The sequence below is a fragment of the Balearica regulorum genome, chromosome 5, assembly GCF_011004875.1.
Source record: "Balearica regulorum gibbericeps isolate bBalReg1 chromosome 5, bBalReg1.pri, whole genome shotgun sequence".
Lineage (NCBI taxonomy): Eukaryota > Metazoa > Chordata > Aves > Gruiformes > Gruidae > Balearica > Balearica regulorum.
Window position 1 is genome coordinate 34,962,244 of NC_046188.1, and position 22,982 is coordinate 34,985,225.

At 35.7% G+C, this 22,982-nt stretch overlaps 1 protein-coding gene across 2 annotated transcripts in view; it reads left to right on the plus strand.

Moving 5' to 3' along the window:
* The window catches only part of SPRED1 (sprouty related EVH1 domain containing 1), a 60,434-nt gene extending 38,495 nt beyond the window's left edge, over positions 1-21,939 (plus strand). For both annotated transcript variants that reach the window (XM_075754107.1, XM_075754108.1), the window contains exons 3-6: positions 5,244-5,412; positions 6,719-6,768; positions 15,299-15,457; positions 20,166-21,939. In XM_075754107.1, the coding sequence (XP_075610222.1) occupies positions 5,244-5,412; positions 6,719-6,768; positions 15,299-15,457; positions 20,166-20,825 (1,038 nt within the window). In that variant the 3' untranslated portion in view covers positions 20,826-21,939. The remainder of the gene's footprint in view (positions 1-5,243; positions 5,413-6,718; positions 6,769-15,298; positions 15,458-20,165) is intronic.
* Positions 21,940-22,982: the final 1,043 nt, after the last annotated feature.

The window sequence follows — 22,982 nt, forward strand, 5'->3', positions numbered from 1 at the left end:
CAAATAGACTTGACAGGTAACTTATATTTCATAATTCAAAGAAAAGACGGAAGAAAAATGACATTTCAAGAAGTTGAAATGTAGTTGTCTGTTCCACTGAAAGAGTGGAGAAGGCTGTGTCTCAAAGAGACAACCCTGAACAAGGGCTGTTGAAAATTACTTCAGTGGGTGTAAAATGCTATTTTTAATTCTTTCCTTTAAAAACAAACTAAAAGTGGGAAATTTTAATACGGGTTTCATCATGTTTGCTATTGAGTAGGGACCAAATATTTTTGATCATCTTTTGATTTTGAGTAAGAGTTATACTGAATCTGTAGTTTCTGAGCTCCAACATCACTCTAATCTCATTTAGAATGGCCTCGGTATATAAATCTGTATACTTGAATAATCTTTTGTAGTTAGTCCGTACACTGTCTAGTTTGATTGCTCTGCCATTGTATTTGCAAAGAAAAGTAGCAATATTATTTTAAAAAAGCTTTCCTAAACCATTTTGAACATTTCAGTTCTTCAGACTTTGAGCACATGTGTCTTCAGGAATGTTTAATCTATTGTAGGTATCTAGAAGTCATCACGGCTTCATCAGCTGGACCGTCATTTCCAGTTTACTCACTTTTTGCAAGGTACACACAGCTATTTCTGAAAGTACTTTTGTGGATTAAAAAAGAAAGTAATCATTACAAATGGAGTCTTCCCGCCAAGTCACATTACACACTGTTAAAAATCACTTTATAATTAGGTTATACTTTTATTTCCTTTGGCCAATAGGTCTTTCTTTTGTGAACTGGCTCAGCTTCCAGAAGGGTGGCAAAAATTCCCTTATCCTGAAAAACCTATAGCGTGGAACTTGGAGCACTTTTAAGGGACACAGGGAAGCATGGGTTTTGAAATACCTCAGGTCAGAGAGAAAATGGAATTCAGATCTATGGCTTTTACCCAAGATATATGGGAATCATAATGCCAGTATTAACTGTTCAAACCTATGTGTCAGTAGAAATGTGGAATTTATTCCAAAGCAACTTGAAATCCATAGGTTAGGTGTTTGATGAAGGTATCTTCTAGATGCCTCTTAAATGGTTATACTCAAAATGAATGAAAGGTCTTTTATCTCTTACTGTTTCTTCTAAACTAGCTTAGTGCTGCTTCTCCAAGTACTGCTTCTGACAGTATGTTGAAATTCCATTCCAATGTGCCAGATCTCTGTATATTTTATAGGATATATGGGCATTTAATTAGGACTATAGATCTCAGTCTGTAAGTCAGCTGTATAAATGAATACTTGGGGACTGAACATCAAAAACTGAAGTTCCTTGTTGGGGGGGTGAGAGGAGAGAGGAGGATATCCTCATCGTTTCTTATATACCTGAGAGTTAGACTGCTCTCAGCCCTTTTACAAACCAGCTTCAGGTGACATGTAGAACTTCCAAACATTTTTTGTGCGGTACCAAGCTGTTAAAACGTCCTCATGGGGTTCGCAAAAAGCATCCTGGTTATCTGAGATGATGATCGAAGTGGTGGCAGCATTTGAATTCATTTAGGAGAGGGAATGCTGCCTTCTAGTTGCTCAGGTTGTTTAGATCTGCATTGGAATGTAAGGCTATTTCATGAAGACTTTGACGTAATTACATGTTTCCTCCTTTATTATACTCACCTTCCTAGATCTGGCTCCAGACAGTCTACTTGGAACAATTGCACTCCCTCCTAACCTGGTTAGGTCTGCTGCTCTCTTTTACTGTGTTTACAGTAGCTCTCTTCTATCTTCATAGCGGTAGTGTTAAACATACATTGGGCTCAAGCTTACAGCTTTTTAGGCTTTGGTGACTTTTACATTCTTGAATGAAAAGTCTAATAGACTTCTTTGTTCTGTTTTAATTTTCTTCTCCAGTCCTTTGGCCATGCAAGTTTTTACTGAAAGAAAAAAAAAAAACACAAGTGACTAGTATCTTTTGGGATCCCGAGTCAGGAGTGACAAATCAAAGTTTAAAATCTTTCTTTTGAAGGAACAGGTAATTGTGGAAAGGGAGAGATTACAAAGCTGAAACTGAATATAAAATAATGTTCTAGAAATCCCATTTTTCAAAAACTAATTTAATCATTTTACTTTTTAAATTGGCTTTAAAGTTTGAGAAAAGACTGGTTCTGATAGGTTGTAGTACTGTCCTTACATCATCTTACTTTTTTGAACTGAAAAAAAAGTACGCTTAGAATAATAATCATGTCACAGGGTCCACGGTGGCACTGGGGGCCACATGCTCTGTAGCATGAATATATTCAGGTCATGCTGCTTGGTCCCAAGACTCGAGAAAAGCCTTTGATTCTATTTAGCAGAAAAGGCATTCAAAAGTGTCATCAAAAGCTATTTGGCTTATGTGTTGTGTGTAGATTTGGGCTGACAATGACAAATTGCGAAACTATCTATCTACATGTAGTGTTGTAAACTGTTGAAACTACAGCTAGAAACCACGAAAATAGTATCCAGTATCTAGAAATGTCCAATTATGGGGGTCCTTTATCAAAACAGAAATTTATATCAAATGCAGTAAGGGTTCTTCATATTTGTTCCAAAACAAGCCCTAGATAATGATGCTAATATCTTAAATACTTGTGTTATTTTTGTTTAAAAATATTTGGGTTTGAAGTGTTGAAGTTTTAAAATTTAAATTTCTGACTTAATAGTTTCATCTGTCTACACAGGCCAATAATTTCTAATACCTTTAAAGAATGTCACCTGCAGAGGTTGAGAAAAGAAACATGTAGCAAGTATTTTTACGAGTAGTTATGAACTCATAAGTGTTGCATTTAATAACATCTAGATATTAGAAGGATTTTTTCATTAAATAGCAGTAAGTAGATATACAGTCCTGTGTATTCTCTGAGAATTTTGATCTTGATCGTGTGGATCTGGAGCTCTTCTGTCTTGAGTCTGAGACCTTTGCAACATTTCCCATTACGTGCTAGGGTGGCTGCTTCATATTGGCAGGGAAGTTTTATATTAACTCTTCAAATAAAGAAAACCTTCTCTCAGGTGGGGCAGGCATAAAGTCTTGCTTGTATGGATTGCTTATGTCTGATAACACGTATGATTTTGATGCAACTAATTTTTTCCCCTTTCAATGCCCTTGACCACTTACATCTGCTGTGTTAACTGGGTCGCTTTCGTACAGCTTTAGATCTGAATAATCAGGGTTGTCCTGTCAAATGTATTGTTTCCTTAAATCAGGCTGAAAGCAATTACAGCATTGGGTAGGATGTTTTGCTTGTTTTGTTAACGATTGCTTGTCTTCTAAAATGTTGTGAGTGGGTGGGAGGGCAGGTGGTAGCAGTGTTGCTTTTGGGATTGGAGGGGTTATTTGGGGGTTTTCTGGATTGGTTTGGGTTTCTTAATTTCTTACTTGGTAAAGTTTTACTCCGTGTTTTATCTCCAGTGCTACTATCTTTTAAAAATATTTGTCATCCAGGTATGAATTTGCAGTATAATCTCGATTAACTCCTTTGGGAGCAGGTGTTTGTTGAGATGCTATAAAATCAGTATTGCAGGAGTTTTGTTGATACTTTGGGTGAAACTGCACACAAAATACAGTGTGAAAATAGTTGGTTGTTTAATACAGTGCAGATTCCCCCAAAAGTGCTCACAGACCTAGAAAATGCAGTGATGTGAGAAATCTTCATTTTTTCACTCCTCTTTTTAGGAGGAATCATCAAAAGGAACAAAGAACTTTCAATAGACCTTAGAACTGCAGAATGATAGGGGGTTTTTTTTGTTTGTTTGGGTTTTTTTTTTTGCTATGGCACCTTTTCCCGCTCATCTACAGCAAACAGTTAGATTCCTTCTTACGCTTTCTTGTAGGCAGTTGTACCTACATATTGTTGACCATTTAGGGAATTCAGAGCAGAGCTACAAAAATTCTTCTAATGCTGAGAGAGTTTATATGTGCAGAAACAATGTCATTCTTCTAGAGACAGAGCTAAAAGGCAGTAAAATTCGAGAGATGATTAGTGGTGGGGTGTAGGGTAGGGGGAATAATGAAAAGCAGGAGACAACCCTATTTGCCTATGTAATAATTAGACAGGGAAAGGGGAAGAACACAAAGGATATGTAAGAATAATCTAAGTACAGACACATAATTTTTTAAAATTTCGAGATTTTTTTCTGTTATGTATATAATTAACCTCAGTTTTCCACATGCTGTAAGAAATTTTATGGTTTTCTCTCAAAAAGCTACATATGTAAGAAAATTAGAAATGAAAATTCCGAAAATACATTAATGTTGAAATGATAGAATATTAAAGTTCCTCATTCACACCTCAGTGCAGGTGTTCAGAATCTAGTAATAATACAGAGATACAAGGTGTCTTGCTATGTTTTTTATTATACCTAGTGCTACAGGAGCAGATCAGTGCATGTCCCTCCATACTTTCTTGTTCACCTTGGTTTTGTTTTTTTTTAAATCAAGAAACATTCAATGTAACAACGTTGCATAAAATAATTTTTGCAGGAAAATTAAATATGCGAATATATTTTAAAACCCAGCCAATTTAAAGTGGGGAAATGATGTGAAGACTGTGACTTTGCTTTGTAACTGAATGTGCATGTTATACCTGCAATAGTTTTGTAGCCAAATAATTCTGGTAGTTATTCCTAATTACTAGTTTTTTTTATAGTTGAGCATGAGCCATAAATATATTTGTGTCTACGTATAGTCTGTAATATGTGCAAAAAGATTTTAGTTTTGATTAATTTCAGTTTTTAAAACAGTTTTCTTGTATTATTTTCTCTTGTCTAGTAACCTTTCTGGGAGAAAACTGGTATGGTCTGAAAACAGCATAAAGTTAGTCCAGCGCTCAAAAAACTTTACAGAATAAGTATACAAATAAAATTCCTAGTGATACAGTAATACTTGATATCAGCACAGTCGTGGTTTTTGGGGGTGTGGCCTCTTTCATTTGCTGAACAGCAAGTCTGTACTAAGTGAAGTGCTTGCTGCAGGTGTGAGATACTTTTGAGACTGCTCAGTAAACAAATAGTGACCTTAACCCATACAGCCTATCAGCAACTGTTAGTGAATAATTTGGCCATAATGGAAACAAAGGTTAAATTACATCCTTGTAACAAGAAGAAATTTAAACAGAGGCTTTTACCTGCCCTTGTGATGTATGTTTTCAGGTAATTCACGAAGACTATGTTTTGTTCTCAAATTTGATATATTAGTCAGTGATATCTTTTCCTCCTGTCTTCTTTCTGGAAGGTGGTCTTGGAATGCACATTAAAGAAGGACCTCGTTTACAACAAAGTTACTCCTACTTTTTACCACTGGAAGATTGATGACAAAAAGTTTGGCCTCACATTTCAGAGTCCTGCTGATGCAAGAGCATTTGACAGAGGTATTCGAAGAGCGGTAGAGGATATTTCTCAAGGTACATATTTCAGGTGAAGGGGTTGGCGGGGTGAGGGGGGGGTGTTGAGTATTTAGTAAATGAGATAAGTGAAAGCACTTTGCATAACATAAATACTGCTGACAGTATTTAAGGATGTAGATTGATATATAGCATGTTGAGATTTTAACAGTTTTTAAATAGTACTTCTGGCATTTCTAGAGTGCTATTCATCCAAGTGTCTTAAATTGTTTCACAGACACTAATAAGGTAATTCCCTGAAACATCCTCACATAATAAAGCCTTGCCCCCCTTTTTTTTTAGAAATGAGGAAATGGAGGAAGCTAGAGTGTTATCGTGTCTTACTTGGATGATCTTCTCAGAAGCTTGTTACAGCTTCTGTGTTCTTAGAGGATAAGCTATTGAGTTCTCTTTTCATCTCCTCATACTTTCAGTTAATAGTTTTATTTGTTTACTAACAGCTTACAGAGTAGTTCTGAGGACAAGTTTATATGTGGCAGTAGAAGAATTTACTCTAATAGTAATATGGCTAACTGGTTCCAGAGCTTCACTGAACTCATGGAAACCAGTGAGCAAACTGAAGACCATCAAGCCACAATTCTGAGATGAAAATATGATAAATGTATTGCTAGATAGGGAGAGGGAGGACAGGAAGAGAACAGGTGTCTGTTGAATGGAAAGAACATCTCTTTCAGGCTTGTAAAAAGTAACTCAAAAGGAGAAATTTGAACAAAATATTCTGTACTGTGATGTGCTGTAATTTCAGGGATTTAATGTGTGTTATCATATTAGCAAAGAGGAGAAACATGTTTCTGAAGGGAAATGCTTTTTGACATACTAGAGTGACTTCTTTTGAATTGTGCTGCTATCATCCGTATCCCTGCAAGAGAAATAATTAGAGAACATATGAGTCCTTTTTTCTTTTAGGGTCTTACAGTTCCAATTTCTGTTGATTTATAGCAAAATACAGCACAATGTGCGTTCATGCCAAACAAATGTATCTGCCTTTCATTTTCAAAATGCTACATTAACAAGAAATATTCCCTTGCTTCTGACTTCTGATGAGACTTTGAAAATGCTTTTACAAGAAAGGTGTGAACAAGATAGAAGAATGTGGCTAGGAATACTCAGTATATAAGATACAGCATGTAGGAATGAATGGTACTTATTAAAATCAAGTTGAAATACAATGATCCGCTGGTTAAAAATGTAAACAAGCATATTTATATTGTCATAGCTGGATATTGAAGGATGGTGTGGACTATTGGAAGTAGTAAACTGTAAATAAAAAGAAAATAACCTTGTCTGTTCTTTACCTTTTCTGTAGGTTATCCACCCTCCCAAAATGATGTTGAAGTGGCAGAAGACTGCTTTCAGGTGATTATTTAAATTTTTATATTAATCGTGCAGTTATTTTTGGAAGAAATTCATTGAACAATTTTTGTTTTCATTAGTGATAATAAGCAAAATAAGAGCAATAGCAAAATTTATTTTAATTAAGTTCCAGAACAGTTATCTAGAAGACTTACTATATTCTCTGTCCGAAACTAAGTAGTCAATATTTAATCAACAGGATGATTAACCATCCTGAGTTTAATTTTTAGTTTTTACGGTGTCTGTTCTAGGTTCTGTGTCCTCTTTGAACTCATGGGAACATGAAGTGTTCTTATGCAGGGAAAAATAGAGGGGTCAGGAGTCTTTTCACATGCACCTCCTAGTTTTACTAAATTTCACTCTGCAGCAATAGGCACATCTAACGTTGTATCATTAGAGTTGAAAAGGTGCTGAGATAATGGTTAAAAGAATCTAGTCCAAACGAGAGGGGAAGTTCAGATAATTTTTAAAAACACACTGAAGATAAAGGAGTTATTTGAGATTCAAATTTGTATTGATCCTTCTTTGCACCGTTCAATTTCTATAGGTCATAATGGCATAAGAGGTAAAAACTTACCTCCTACTATGATTCAGAGTTATAATACTTTACACAAATACTGTATTAACTACTGTAACACTGATGTGTAGCACTGCTTCGTAATATCCAAGAATCCATGTAATTAAAAAGCCAGTATAAACAAATGCTATGGATACATAGGTACAGTAAATAGCTGTAATAGACACAAGTAGGTTTTTACTCAGTTATATGTCTGCTTGTCATCTCTTCTTTCCTATTTACAGTTTCATGGAAAGTTTTGGCTTTATTCACACATACATTCAGTTTTCAGAGTGCAGATATTTAAAAGAATATGAAGCTGATATAGAAACAAGTTGACTCAGGGATCTTAGTGACCATTCAGAAAACTGATAGTATTCCTAAGTGGTTTCTTGAGGGGAGAGAGTTTTGATGTTTATGCAATATTAAATTCTTTATCAGTGTAGATACTTGCAGTGTAGAACCTCTGCAACACAAAATCAGAAAATTAGCAGCCTGCTTTGAAGATATGGGTAAGAATCAAATTATGTTAGGAGAGAGTCAGGTATTTAGAAAGGATACTGCAATGCAGTGGCAATGCAGAAGAGTGTCTTGATTTCTTTCCATTTTATGGTAGAAGAAATGTGCCTCTGTGTAAGAGTTGGCTGTGCAACCACCTGTTGTTCTTTATTTGCAGTGCTTTATTTTAAGGCACTTTAAAGTAAAATTGCTATAAATATTCGACATTTTTGCATTTAAAAATAGGAATGAGATTTTGACAGGGTGGAGGAAATGTGTGCCAAAGTTAATGCAATCCTTATTTAGCTTTTAAAAGACTTGTTTAAACACACTTTGTTGCAAGGATTAATAATTGAGCAATTTCTACAGGCCTAATGAGATTAGAGGAAACTAATTACCTCTTGATTATGCTGCCTAGTTATTACGTTTCTATATAAGGATGCCAAAATTGAAGGAAATATCTGTGATTCTTTATATATACGAAGTTTGTTATTGAGGAAGTGGAGAAAAGTACATTTATATCATCTGTTCTATATAGATGTAAATATAGATATATTTAGACATGTAAATAGATGATATAGATTTACTTCATATATATATATATAAAAAATAAATAGATACATATTTTAAAATACTCTCTATATATAAAAACTTGCAGGTGCATACAATCCTGTTTGGTGCAAACTGCAGGTAGAATTATCTGTTGCATTCCAGACAGGAAAACATATTTCATGACTTCACCACAACACACGTTGCTTAATTGTGAATAGATGGCAAAAATTACCTGTTTTCTAGAGGGAGAAAAAGCTGGCCGATCTCTCTTACCACTTCTCTGCATACCAAAGTAAAATAAATGTTACTAAAATTGCCTATCAGTAACAATACTAAAAGTGAGGGGAAAAAAAGAAATGTAAGGAAGGCTGAACCCACCCTGGTTTAGCTATGCTTCATCTAAATAAGGTTCATGTATCAATAACAAATTCATAACTGCAGGGTTATGAAGGTCAGCTTAGAAAGGCCACAGATTTTAGTTACAGGCACCAGATCTAGTCATCAAGAATATCTTGGAAATACCAAACAGTGTACATTCTCCTCCGAATGATTAATTCCTTCCCCCTTCCAAGTTTGATACTGTTGTGAGTGGAACTTGATACCCCAGTATTTTTTTAACTGGAAAGACTGGTAAGACCATTTTGTTTAAAGATAATGTATTATGTATTTAAAGGGTCATGTTGACTTGGCCCCCTTCTTCCACCCCACTGTAGTTTAAAAGGCCTAATGATTTTTTTTTCCCCCTGTTTATTCTATAAGTTGTTTTCCCAAGTCTGTAATAGTATTTTTGAGTAAGTTTTGGAGTATATCTATGCAAGAGCATTGTAGAGTGTGGATAAAATGTTACAGAGCAGGTTGACACTTGGATATGAGGACATTGGGATGTTTGTTGTTTCATCAGAACAATCTTCCAGAATTGTAATTTGTAACTGCTAAGGAATGCAGTGCAAAAGATCAAGCAGTGGAGCTCCTCTGTTTAATTAAAAATGTTAAGTAGTGATAAGTTGTTTCTAAAATAGCAAAATATCAAAAAGAGACAAGGGTTATTTCACACTTACTTTTCATAGCATGTTTGTTAATGCAGTTATATGTTTGTCTATACCTTGTAGTAACTATCTCATGTATTGGTATTCTTCAGTTTCATTTATTTCTTTCTTAGTTAGTATGTCAGGTAAAGTCCCTAGGATGTCATCAAGGTACACATGAAAATATTAATAGGTCCTTGTCAGTTAAATCATCTGCTATTAAGGTGTTTTGCCTGTGCTGTTGCAGTCATCTTACACAGCAGGAGTCCTAGATTTAGTGCATATTTGAACTATGAACGTAGTATGTACTTTGTACATAAATTTCATTAACAGTGTTGGTTTTTTTTAAATTAAGATGATTAACGATGAAGGAAGCAAAACATGTTTCCTGAGTTTTTTTACTGGCTGGTTATATTTGGTGCTACAGAGACCAAAAAAATGATCAAAATAAGATCAAACCCCACAGCCTTCTGATCTAGTCAACTGCACTGCTGTTAAACCTCCATACCTACTTGTAGTAAGTGTTTTCACATTTTATAGGATGTAGCAAGTAGAGATGGAGGTTGTCCAAAACATGTACGTGCAACTCTTAAATACAAATCCAAAAATGTAACTCTTATCTTGTGCTTTCTAGGCTAGCATTTTGCTTGCTATGTTGTATCTTGGGTCACTAGGTTTGGGGTTTTTTGTTTTTTTACATTCTCTAAATAAAATCTCACAGAGAAAGCATTCTTCTTACTAAAGATCAAATTTATCATTTTAAGACAACATAGCTTCATTATAGCTTCTTCAGATGCTCTGTGGCTCACAAATAATGTAAAATCTTTGTACTAAAAAATACCATCACTTAAGGGTGTTCATACTTGCTTGTAAAGGTTGCTTAAATGATTACAATTACTATTAGCTGTTTAATTAACATATTATATGCAAATTGTTTATATCATTAAATAAGCCTTAGTCTTACTAGATTAAGTCAAATAGAAATACAAAAATGAGTTAATGCAAAGCTATCTGACTTCCTGTAGTGTTTGTAAATGGATCCTGGGAATGTATAAATACTTATATGGAAATATACACTGGGCATTTGTTTTGGTACGGGGTTTGGATTTTTTGGTATAAACCCAGGCATTTTGAAGGCAGTAGACAAGCAGCGTGTTTAAGTTAGTTTGCTTGTTTGTTCAAAGATTGGCCCAGATTCTTCTCCTCCAACAAATATAAACTTTTTGCAGTAAAACTCCTCTAGGTTAGCTGAAAAAACGTAAAAATCAGATTTTTTTTTTTCTTCTTAGAAGTGTAACTAAATGAAATCTAGAGCTTATGCATTCAAAAGTATTTTTATGTGGGTTTTGGATACTGAAATACGTAAGTCTTGCTTTTGAGAACTGAAAAATAGAGCAGTTGGGTCTTAATTTCTTTCAGGTTTTGTTGATTCAGCCATACTAGTGCTATTTATAGGCTACCAACACATTTTAACAGTTTTGAAGTAATAAGAAATGGAGCACTTATGCTGTTTAGTTCTTACTACTGACGGAAGAAAACTGAAGGCTGATAAATCATAAGCAAAAAAAAAGTTTGTCTTGTTCTTTCAGAAATAGGTACATTGGTGGTTTTGGCAATACGAAGGGGAAAAGGCCTGCGACTTACAACACCTTAAGTGGTTTTGGTGGAGGCAAGGAGGACATAAGTGGTTCATGTGCCTCTTTGTAGATACACTATTTAGTGACCGTTTGATTTATTTTGTCTGTAATGAAAGGTTTGCACAAGTTTTATTTTACAAAAATAACTTCACATTATGACTTGTAAGGAAATAGGGAAATAATTTACCCTTGACACTGTATTGTTGGTATGGAGAAGAAAATACTGCATGATAAAACACTAAATATTAGCTATATTTAGTGCACACAATAAATTGGCTGGGTGTAGTTCCCATAACTAAAAGTAATACTAATTTATATTATCCATTTAAAATAAATCTAATAATATATTGTGCTAAAATTATTTGGTTTTGTAAAGCCTTTTTGTGGAGTAGTATTCAAAAAAGAGGAGGAAATACATATTTATTTATTTATCACCAGTATCCCTAACAGCCTGTTTACATCTCCATCTCTCATTTCCTCAGAGTTATGCTTTGTGTTTTAATTTATTAGTTCCTTCCTTGGAGTCCCTTAAAACCTCTAGTATGTTTTATATATATATTCAAGTTGAACAGGCCTGGAAGAAAGAGGCATGTCAAATGCCTTATTTTTTTACTTTAAACTGCACAAAATATTCAGAGCAATCTAGGTAATATTTCAGTCCGTGTCAGAAATGCATACCTGATTGTAATAGAGTTTCTTTGCCAAATATGCAGGTAGTTCCTCCATCAGTCTTAGAAATAGCTAAAGCAGAAGGAAGTTACTGAAATGTTTTTGAAACCTGTATAATTTATTCACAATTAAAAAATTAAGGAAAAAAAAGATTGAACTCTTTTTGTATTGGTTAGCATCAAACAGCAGATTTTCAGGCCTCATGGGAAGTAAATACAAGAACTGGGATGCAACGGAAACGTGGTCTCTCATCCATCCTTCTGTGTAATCATTAAACTTAGAGCAGAACATTTTTAACAATGTTTGCAGAACAATGTTGAATTCTCTCCCAGACTTAACTCTGGCAAACGGGAAGAAGTAAGGAGAGAAAATTTGAAGAAGAGGAGAAGCTCAGTCTGGTTTTCATTTTCTCTACAGCTGTCATCTGGCTTTGAATTCTGCTGGAGAGCTACAGCTGGAGTCGTTTTATTGCTTTACCCAGCATCCTTTTGCCTGCGCGCACAGAAATGTTTTAGTAGTCTTGGAAAAAAATTCAGAGTATCTCTTAGCAACCATAGGACAGTAATTATTATACCAGCAGCTGGGAGCAAACCAGATTTCCGTTGTGCATTAAAAACTGGCGTAGGTTACTTTACAGATGATACTGAATAACCTATGCCAGTACTGTACTTTGCAGGCTGTGGTTAAAGGATATTGAATGTGGGCGGTATAATTGCTTTGGACAGTAGAAAAGGGGAATGTGTGCATCTGTGTTTGTGTGTAATATTCTGTATATTTAATATACCAAGCTTAGTTCTTGTGGAAAACTTCACATTTGCTTTTTACTTAAATGCATTTTCAATACAATAGCATTTTTGTTTCTAGGGCCTCTCCCTTCAGGTTGTCAGTGTTTCCATTATAAATGTGGGTTTTCAGGTGTTTATGACCTTGTCATAAAACATCCCATTGGAGCAGGAAGTGTCATCCAGAGAAAGCCTTTTTGATACTAATACATGAGGGTTTGGCTGTATCTAAACTATCAGTTTAATTAAAAATACAGAGATCAGGATATTCATCTGGCATTTCTGTAGTTCTGCGTAGTGGATATTTATAAGCTAACTAAGATCATAACTGACCTGATCGCTTTTCATTTTTCTTAAATACCGGAAGCAAGGCTGTGTCTGCTCACCTGTAGTGCCTGGGTTGGTAGCATGAGCGTTGTGCTTTGCGAACAGCTGTCTCATCACTTCTTGCCTTACAAAGCTCAAATGTCTGTCTCTGTCTCCTGCCACCCCCAAATTCGTCCCTGAAGTCAGATTGAATTGTGGTGTCTGTGTTGGAATTTTATAAAAATACTCCTTTATAGTTGCTGGATGTAGGCCACAAAGGCTTGCTTTAAGATTAAGGTTTGTATTTCGTACATCAGTATCTGGCACCACTAGTTAGCACTGTAATAGATAATCAGTGCCCGTATCCTTTACTTAGATGGAGCCTTTCTTGGCTGCCAAGGGGAGTGCGTAGGTCTGTGTGTCTATCTGTGTGAGCATGTGCAGGTGTCCTTTTTGCTCTATAGTATAGGTAGCTTATTTCTGAAGGAAAAAGGTGTGAATCACCTGCAGGGACAGGAAATAATGCAGGCTGTTGCAGATCTCACCCAGGGATAAAGACTGGCTTGTGGGTAGTATGTATTTTTTCCCTGGGAAGGAAGGAGCAGTGGTTTTTGCAGCTCTCATCCTTCTCCCTAGACCACTCAAATTGATAATAGCTGGGGGGGGCAGGGTAAGGGGGTTAGGTAGTGCTTATCACTGTGGTTTCTGTGAAAAGGCTTCTAGCTGTTACGTGTGTTCCTAGCTTAAATAGTTTCTGCTTGTAAGCATTTATAATGTTGCTCAAATCAAAAATAGTTGTAGGCATTTCTTTCACATTCTGAATGCAGCTCTCCTGTGGTTTGAACCAGTGTTTTGGAAGCTTTTTATGTCATTGGGCAATGTACCTGCAGGAGTACTTCCTGCTAGGAAGATGTTTTATATTGCACTCATATTTGATGCTTTTTGCTCTTAAATAAGTATGCATCCTTGAGATCTAACTCTTGCCAGTCATTTAAACATTTCTTTTGTACTCCTTTCCCAACAGTGTTTGACCAGAAAATTTAATTTTGACAACAACAGGGTCGATTGCTTAGTGGTGTTGTCATGTTCAAGGATCTGCAAAAAGTACTTCTTTCTGAAGTTTTGCTTGTCTTCACAATTTTTTCAGTGGAACTTTAACCTGATTGAGCTATTGTCTTTCATGGGGTGTATGCTTACTAGTGTTAATTAAAGCTGATCATTAATTAATTAGCAATTTTAATGTTTTTCCACTCAAAGTGCTTCCAAACAATATATAAATTCTTTGTGATGTGATGATTTTCTTTTTCCTAAAGAGCAACTACAGAATGGCTGCTTCCACTTGATCTAGATGTCTTAGAACTTGATACATTGGGCTTTTTATGTACATGAGGTGCTAATGTAATCCCAGAATAAGTTCCTAAAGTATTTTGATAAATCAAAACTAATGATTCAGTGTTAGTATTTAACCTGCCAAAACTTCAGGTTTGTCGCTGCCTCAGTAGTTTTCTGCAGTATTTTTACTGTTTTGTCCTTAATGTTATCTTGATATATAGAAATCCTTATCATAAAGCTGAAACATTCTCATTGCTGGAAGTTGGATGATGCCAGAATTTTCTCAGTGCTATCAGATGATGACAGACAGTTAACTTTACAACGTCTCTCAATACAAACAAAACATTGTACAGTACATTTTTTTGGCAGCCCAATGGGATTTGTATCAATATGCTCTACTATATCCTATGTATATCCCAGTCAGTTAAACTTAAAGAATGAGAACTGTTTGTTTTTCCATTCTTTTCAGAAATTGGATCATCTCGCAAGCCAATATTCCACCCAAACATACTTCCTCTTCCTTATTCTGAGTGGCACACGTCCTGCAGATATCTCATTATATGTTGCCACATGGTCTCATTTTTGTATCAAATTGCCTGATATAACCTTAATTTCAAAAAGACAGTCATTAGTTGTTTAATGCACACTTGCTGTAATTAGATATTTTAATTGAGCCAGTATATGTTAAAAATGACTTTCTGTTCCTTTCCAGCTGATCTGTTAAACAGTTTTGCTTTTCATTTATTAAAAGGTCTGACTAGCTTTTGCCTTATTAGTCTCAGAATTTTTTTCCTCCAATTGTGTATTTGCAAATATTGGCAGCCTCATGGGCAGTTAGAGAAAGCATAATCTCAGAGCCTGAGCTAATCTTTCCTTCCTTAAAGGAATTCCTCAGTCTGATTTGGCAAGTGAGTTACAAAGGCATGTATCTCTAATGCCCAAGTTGTGTACGCTCTACAGAGAAGGAACTCTTATTTTCCAAGGCTGACTCATAGTAAAAAAAATACTTGTCTACTTCTAAGTCCTTTAAAAATGTGTATTTAAAAATATTTGTGTTTATAGATGCTTCTAACGCGTTGTGTAGAATATTAATGCATTTATGTATGAACTCGGTGGTTTTGGTGTGGCTTTTATACAAATGCAAAATTATTTCAACAGAGTTCTTGTGTATTCTAGACTACTCAAGAAAATACATCGGGTTCATTAATGAAAGATCACCTTTTCCAACACGAAACTGTAGTAACCAGTGAACCTTACAACAGTGCAAATTTAAGGCCTTCAGCATTTGAGGATTTCAACACCAGAAGAGCCTGTTTTCCTACCCAAGCTAACCAGGTAAGACTACTGACGAAAGAAGCGATTCTTTCTTAGCTTGCTGCATTAATGGCACAGTATGTAATTTCTGACAGGAAAGCACTTCATTCTCAGTCCCTGTATGTAGTATTATACTCTCAACTTCTTGAAATGATCAATATAAGCTATGCAGCTGAAATACTACAGCATTATTATGGCAGAGGTAAAGCTTTGTGATGGTATTTACCTGTGCTGTAGTGCAGCAGACTACATGATAAATCACTTTCTTTGAAGTCAGATTTCTGTATTACAGACTGCTGTATCTGCAGCCTTGAAAGGCTGCTCAAAATTTGTTCAGAAAATGTTAATTGGCCATGAGCTCAATCTCAGTTACGTGTACACTAATACTGTTTTGATTAGGAATATTAAACAGTGTCTTTAAAATTGATACCTTGGATGCATTATGCAGCGGGGCACTTCTGCTAAATATTTTTAGTGAAACATTGTTTGTGCTTTCTAACTGCATTTTTAAGCTACAGTACTCTATTTTGGTACAGAAAGGAAAACAGTGTATCAGTTATGCATGAAAGGTATTAAGCTGTTGGTAAACAGATTCTTAAAACAGGAAAAACCCACTAATGTGAGGAAGACTGGTGTACAGACATTTTTTTAAAAGAGGTCATATTTATACAACATTAGATTGGAATGGCAATGTTACAGCTTTTCCTTTAACAGTAAACACTTTGCTTTTTTCTAAGTTTCAAAGAACTGACAGTTTTTGTAGACTGTAGAGGTAGACTTAACAGTGAGTTGGATAATAATTATTTGAGGTTCTTATGCCTAGAAGCAAACACATGGGAAGCTTTTTAGAATAAGCTTAATAAAAGAAGTCAAAGCAGAATGCAAGTTCAAGTGGTTGTGAAAACGTAATCAGAAAATATTTCTGCTTCTCGAAATAAAACTTATTAATAACCTCAGTTATTCTTGCAAAGAAAGATAGGTTTATATTAAAGTCTTGTATTAGCTGCTTTCTAACTGCTTTATTGGGCAAAAGAAGCAGTGTTGTCTGGAGAGCTTAGTAAAGAGCTTGAAGTTAGAAACTTCTGATTTTAATCATTGATCTGCTCTAATTATCTCTTTGTGTAAGTCAGCTCATGTTTTTGTTTGTTCTGTTTATCAAGAGGTACATATTCTTCCCTCTTCCATTTACTTGCAAAGAGAATTTAAGAATTTCTTAGAATAAGAATAGATTGGTGATTAGGTCATTGCCGCTAACACTTACTAGCTATGGTAACCAGTGATGTGTGTGCTTAGTCTTCATCAAGTTGTAAAGAAAAGTGCAGTAGCCTAAACTGCATGTATGTTTTAAGAGCACATAAAGATTTGGCTCCTGAGGAAATGATAATTTAAGCTGTGGTATACTAGTGCCTGTCTGACAGAAATTAAATAGGAATTTCTTTGAAATGACAATGCAAGAATTCACTTCTTGTTGACTGAATTTGTTAGGCATTCCATGGAAATTTAAGTAGATATTCTTTAAAATATTTTTCTCATATTTTAGCACCATGTGCAATTTTGTTTCAATTACGTATAAACAGGTTTGAAATTTTTTACTGTGCTCTTACGTCGAATAGCTCAAGAAGCGCACAGAAAACTAAAGTAGTGATTAATGACAGTTCAGATCTTTACCTGTAATACTTTGACATAATAAAAAATATGCAAGTCTCTCAGCTCTTCAGCTTCTGATACCCTGATGTGTGTTTAACTTAAATTCAGTACTTGGCGATGATATATTCAGCTGCCAATGTCCTCATATTGTGGAGTTGCAGGCTAAGCAAAGTCAGGTATACGTGTTTGAGGAGAGACAGTGAAGGCCATAGTACCGACCAAGCGTCCGTGCCGTGTTTCAAGGTGCACGCCTTCAAGTAAGGTGTGATACCTAGTGAGTTCAGTTGTGTCATCAAAAATTTTCTGCCTAATTTCCAGTTGGCTAATTATGTTCATAATGAAATTCTCTGTGGAATTTCAGTTTGCTGTAATATTCTTCCTCCCTTCCTGCTTCAGCTGTTACACAGAGATGGCACTTGTACTGAGTTACAGTTTTGAATGGCTAGAGGACTATGTGTGTTATTCGCAGTAATTTTGCTGGTGTTTGTGCCTAACTGAATCTGGGCTGTGTATTGTTCTTAAGGTTTTGCGTACCTCACACTTTCATATAGGTCCCATTAAACACCCAATATGTAAGCAATCTGTAAATAAAGCTTTTCCTGTTGGCTTGTTTTTAAGCATTTCCCGTTTGCTTTCTTAAAAACTAAATTCTTAATATCAGTTGCATAAAGAATGTAATGCTGCCTCGTTTGTACCATGTCAGACCTCAAGCATTTTAGTAGGTGTTTGGCTGGGAACCTCAAAAAAAGAAATGAGTTCTATGTATGTGTTGTGTTCTGCTCAAACAAATAAAAAGCCTTCAAAGAGTGAGAGGTCAGATTTTACAGTTAGTATTTGTAGTGATCTTTAATGGCTATTAGCTGTCTGGGAGATGGGAGGATGAGGGTAGGGTTTTTGCTTTGAGGTTTTGGAGGTTTTTTCTTTTAAACAATGGGTTTTATTTAATGTCTTAAATGCATGTGTAATATTCTGTGTGGACAGAGGGGTAAGGATCCTTTATGCATATAACATACGGAATTGTAATGACATTTTTGATGCTTTTTTCCTTAAATAAATGTATGCTGTTAACTGTTCAAAAAAGCCAATTATCCGTCGCTAGTTATTGATGCTAAAACAATAGGCTCTTTCTCTTGTTTGAAAACAGTATAGAGTTGAGAAGCACTCTGCTTTTATAAGCAAAAGGGAGGCCCAACTGCTTGCATCAGAGCCTGGGGAATTATGGAAGAGCAGGGGTGTTAGCTGAATAGGATATAACCTTTCTTCACCCTGTATCCTTTAGACCTTGTGGAAGTCCAACTATGTGGCTTGGAGCCAAGAAAAAAAATACTTCTTAGCATACGCCAGTTGAAACTCCCAGGTCAAAGCAGCTCTAATTACAGTTCTGTACTTAAAATAAAAAAGGATTATCAAGCAGGGAAGTGATGGTTAGAGCAGGCTACAGATATTCTTACATAATCAGAAGCTGACATATTTTAAGAAGCTGTTCCCTTCCTCTTCCCCAGCTGCCTTCCCTCTTCCCTCCTCTGCCTCCTACCCCAAAACCAAGGTATGCAGACTTCAGTGTAGTAGGAGCATAGACATGTGCAAAGCGAAGTAGAAGTGTCTTTAACTTAAAACATCCTCAGAAGTGCATTGTTTCACTCTGCAACAGATTAAGAACGTGCAGTTCAGCTGTCGTCCTAGACTACGGAATGGTAGCACATTAATTCTCATTAATTTGATCAGTACTAATAAGGTAAACACTCTCCAAGCAGCCGTACTGATGCCAAAGATGCATTCCCAAATAATTCATGATTCTGGAAGAATTTGTAAGGCTAATGGGTTAGGGAGTGATTGATTTTTTTTTTTTTTTTTTTTCACCAGTCCTTTCTGTGAGATGCTTTGCAGGCTGTGCACTTGACAGGAGAAAAAGGCGGAATTTGACTTGAAGCTCACTTATATTCTGGCTCCGATTATAATAGCCCTACAGTGTAGGAAAATAATTGCCTGTCTGTAAGGCAGGAATAGGAATACCGGACATACTGAGACTTTTGCTTTTTTGCTGCACTATCTGCTATTTTCAGGATCTCCTTCCATACCCATGTGCTAAATTTTTATCCTGTCATTATTTGCACATTTTCTTGAAAGGCTTGTAACGTGACTTCAGTAACATTTAGTGGTAGTCTGCTATCTTACACTTACATCTGAGGTCTGCTGTGTTTCAATGGGGATGTTTCAAATTTGCCACCTTCGACAACCTTTTCGTGCCCCATGCCCTTTCATAAGGCAGAATAAACAAGAACTCTTATCTCTCTGCTGTTTTGTATGTGTCTAGCATGTTCCTTCTTGCTTGCCTTTTGAGGGAAAAGGTCTTGAGTTATGGTCAGTTCATTACAAGTTGAGAATTTTAAAAGTACTTGGGTGTTTGCCTGCCAGCGTCCTAAACTAATCGATTTAAGTACTGTATATTAGCTAAGGGGAGATGCATTTAGAAGCCGCTGTTGTTGATTGATCATGCTACCGAATGTTATTTTTCATGTGGCAAAATCCTTGTCTAGAATAGAGCTTTGAGAATAAGCAACCAGTATTCAATACTCTTGTTGCAGAAGTGGAGTTTGAAAACACAGAGCAGGAATAAAGGAAAGCTTCTCCTAGATCACACGAGTAACTCCAACTGAATGTATTGGGGAGTTAATCCTAAAGCAGTGGATCATCGCTGACGTGAAATCAGCAAATTCACATAAGGTGTAATTGATCCGTGGAATTAGTTGCCACTGTAAGATGTTAAAACCTGAATTTTGACCATAATTCAAAGAACAGTATCAAGTTTTATGGAGATACCAAAATATCCAAAGCTCTTAAGAGATACTAAAAAGTCAGGAAAGAATACTAAAGCTCATGGTCCTAATATCATGCAACAGGCCGATTACTGGGGGGAAGTCTGTAAATTGTACTAGCAAGAAAAGAACCTGAAATTTTTATCTTCAAGCAGCAAGGAAAAAAAATCCTGTTTTTTTTAATTTTCTAATCTAAGTTTTACATTGTAGGTAGACATAAATTTGGGACTTCACTATAGTAAACGTCTCTTGCTTTGCCATTTCAGGTCCCGCTGAAGCCAATCAGACATGTTAGTTTTCAAGACGAAGATGAAATTGTTAGAATAAACCCTCGTGACATTTTGATACGTCGTTATGCAGACTACAGACATCCTGACATGTGGAAGAACGACCTGGAGAGGGATGACGCAGACTCAAATATACCATTTTCTAAATCAGACAGTAAAAAATCTGACTATTTATACCCATGTGGGGATGGAACTAAGTTGAATTCCCTGAAAGACTCAAAGAGTTCTGTGGTATTTAAAACTCAGCCTTCCTCATCAAAATTTAAAAATTCAAAAAGAAGAAAAGAGGATGGTGAGCGTTCCCGCTGTGTATACTGCCAGGAAAGGTTTAATCACGAAGATAATGGCCGAGGGAAATGTCAAGATGCGCCAGACCCTATTAAAAGATGTATCTACCAAGTTAGTTGCATGCTTTGCGCAGAGAGCATGCTATATCACTGCATGTCAGACTCTGAAGGAGATTTCTCTGATCCTTGCTCGTGTGACACTAGCGATGACAAGTTCTGCTTACGCTGGTTAGCACTGGTGGCGCTCTCGTTCATTGCTCCGTGTATGTGCTGCTACCTCCCCTTGAGAGCATGCCATCACTGCGGTGAGGTATGTGGGTGCTGTGGAGGAAAGCATAAAGCTGCAGGATGAATCGGTCTTGTGCCAAACAGAGCTGAAAAATCTTTGTTTCCAGGAAGCATCTAACTTGGATTTGTGGAAGCTTTTTGGCAAGCTGAAGGGAATCTTCTTTCATGTAAGAGATGCTTGATGTGGAGGAAGCAACAAGACTTGTCAGACCTTGGCATTTTACAAGTGCCAGCCATGCCTAACTATTTCCTTTGAGTGCGTGGCATTTGTTGCAAGTTGTGAAGGAGATTTTGCAAAGGAAAGCCTATTCTCGTTACTGGCTATAAAATGAGTATATAAACTATGATTATACTAAAAGGGATTAACTTTTGCCACTTTGTACATTCATGGTTTAGGTGAGGGGGCTCTTTTGAAAGGATTAAAACTTACCTGAGGGGAAATTTTAACTAAAAGTGCACTAGTGACAGTTGATTTAAGATTAAGAAAAGTTAATACTCGGCAAATGAGAAATGAAACTGATTTTAAGTGCAACTAAATCACTTATTAATAGTTTTTTGGAAGCGACTTTATGTATAAATAACAAATGTTTATATTTAACTAAATGTGTAAGGTACGAATTATTACATGTTAAACTTTCCTTCCCTCTGATACAGTAGGTATGGACCATATCTACTGTCACATTCCATGGTAGTATTTTAAATATTTAATTAGTTAATTTAGTTGCATTTTTATTCCAGATGGACAAATTGATATTTTCAGTCCTGTTTCCCTTCAGCTACAGTTTGTGTTGAGTTGTATCCATACATTCTGATAATCTAAAAACCTTTAAAATATTAATTATTCTAGTCTTGAGTGACCAATATTTTTTGTTAAGCACAGATGTAATTGTCTAAAATGTTCTCGTTAGAACATAACATTTATTTTTATATATAAATGACTGATTTCAACATAATAGCAAAAAGGAAGTTGTTTCTGTTGCTCAACCAGCAAGTTGTTTTCTTTTGGGGTGTCCTCCAAAAATACTTTATTGCATATTCAGATGTTCATTAAGCAAAAGGTACATTAAGGCAGTTGTAACAAATTGTCATCAGTGTTCTTGTTTATCCTTCTGTTAAACTAGGATCCTGTTCAGCTGTTTATCAAGTACTATGATTAAAACAAAAGATTAATAACAAAAGTGAAATTGTTTTCATTATTTTGAACTGCAACTTTTTCGTATTTGAACGGGCAAGAACAAAAGTACTGTGTGTTTTGTTCAAAAACAATAACAACAGACTTAGCTTGAGAAATAAATTATGGCTCAGGCAAAATTGGAGTGAACTTCTTAATTGAGGAAATTTGGAGGGAGGATGGGGGGGCGGGGAGGGAGAGTGTGTGTGTGTATGCACGGTGGTATGTCGTCTATGGTATTTGTTATGCCTTTGTACTTACTCAGTGTTTAACTTTCAGATAAGAATTAACCGATTAACCCATAGAGAATTTTTTAAAACATGACATGCTTTGCTCTATCGTGAAGTAAGAAACTTCTTATTAAAGATATGTAAAACACAAACCCCACTTCTGATTCATTAGCGAAGGTGCCTATTTGATATCCTGGCTGGAGTGGGACAGACTGTCCTCAGTATACCCTTGATGTTAAACAAACAGAAAACCTAACTGATTTTAAAATAAGATGCACATGACTGGCTTCTCTCACTTCCTATGCGTTTCTTCACTATATTTAGTGTAATTTTTCTTTCTGCATGTATCAGTGCCCTTAATTTTCCTCTGTAGCCCAGAAGTAAAATGCGTAAATGTATATAACATCTGTCTGTAAAGTACTTTTTAAAAGAAAACGTTTATATTTATATTACAGCTTGACTTGACCACCTTGTGTACATAGATCATCTCAAAGTATTATTTCACATTGAAAAGAAGACAAATATATTGATAACTGTAGAAGTTACGGAAGAGCTTCTAGTTTTGTATTAAGAGTCGATTGGATGAATTCAGTCCAAGAATATGACATGGGAGCAGCAGTCTTGGTTTTTACTGTTTATATATTTGAAAGCTGCTACTCTGGTTGATTTTCATGCTTCACACATTTTCAGCTAAACTTAGTTGCCTAGAATAGACTGTTAACTTTAAAAACAACTTTGATAAAAAACCTGGTGATGTTTTTCTAGTGAATGAGAAGAACTTAATCTTTGTAAGTGCTAGGTTCCTAATTCAAGGTGGAGA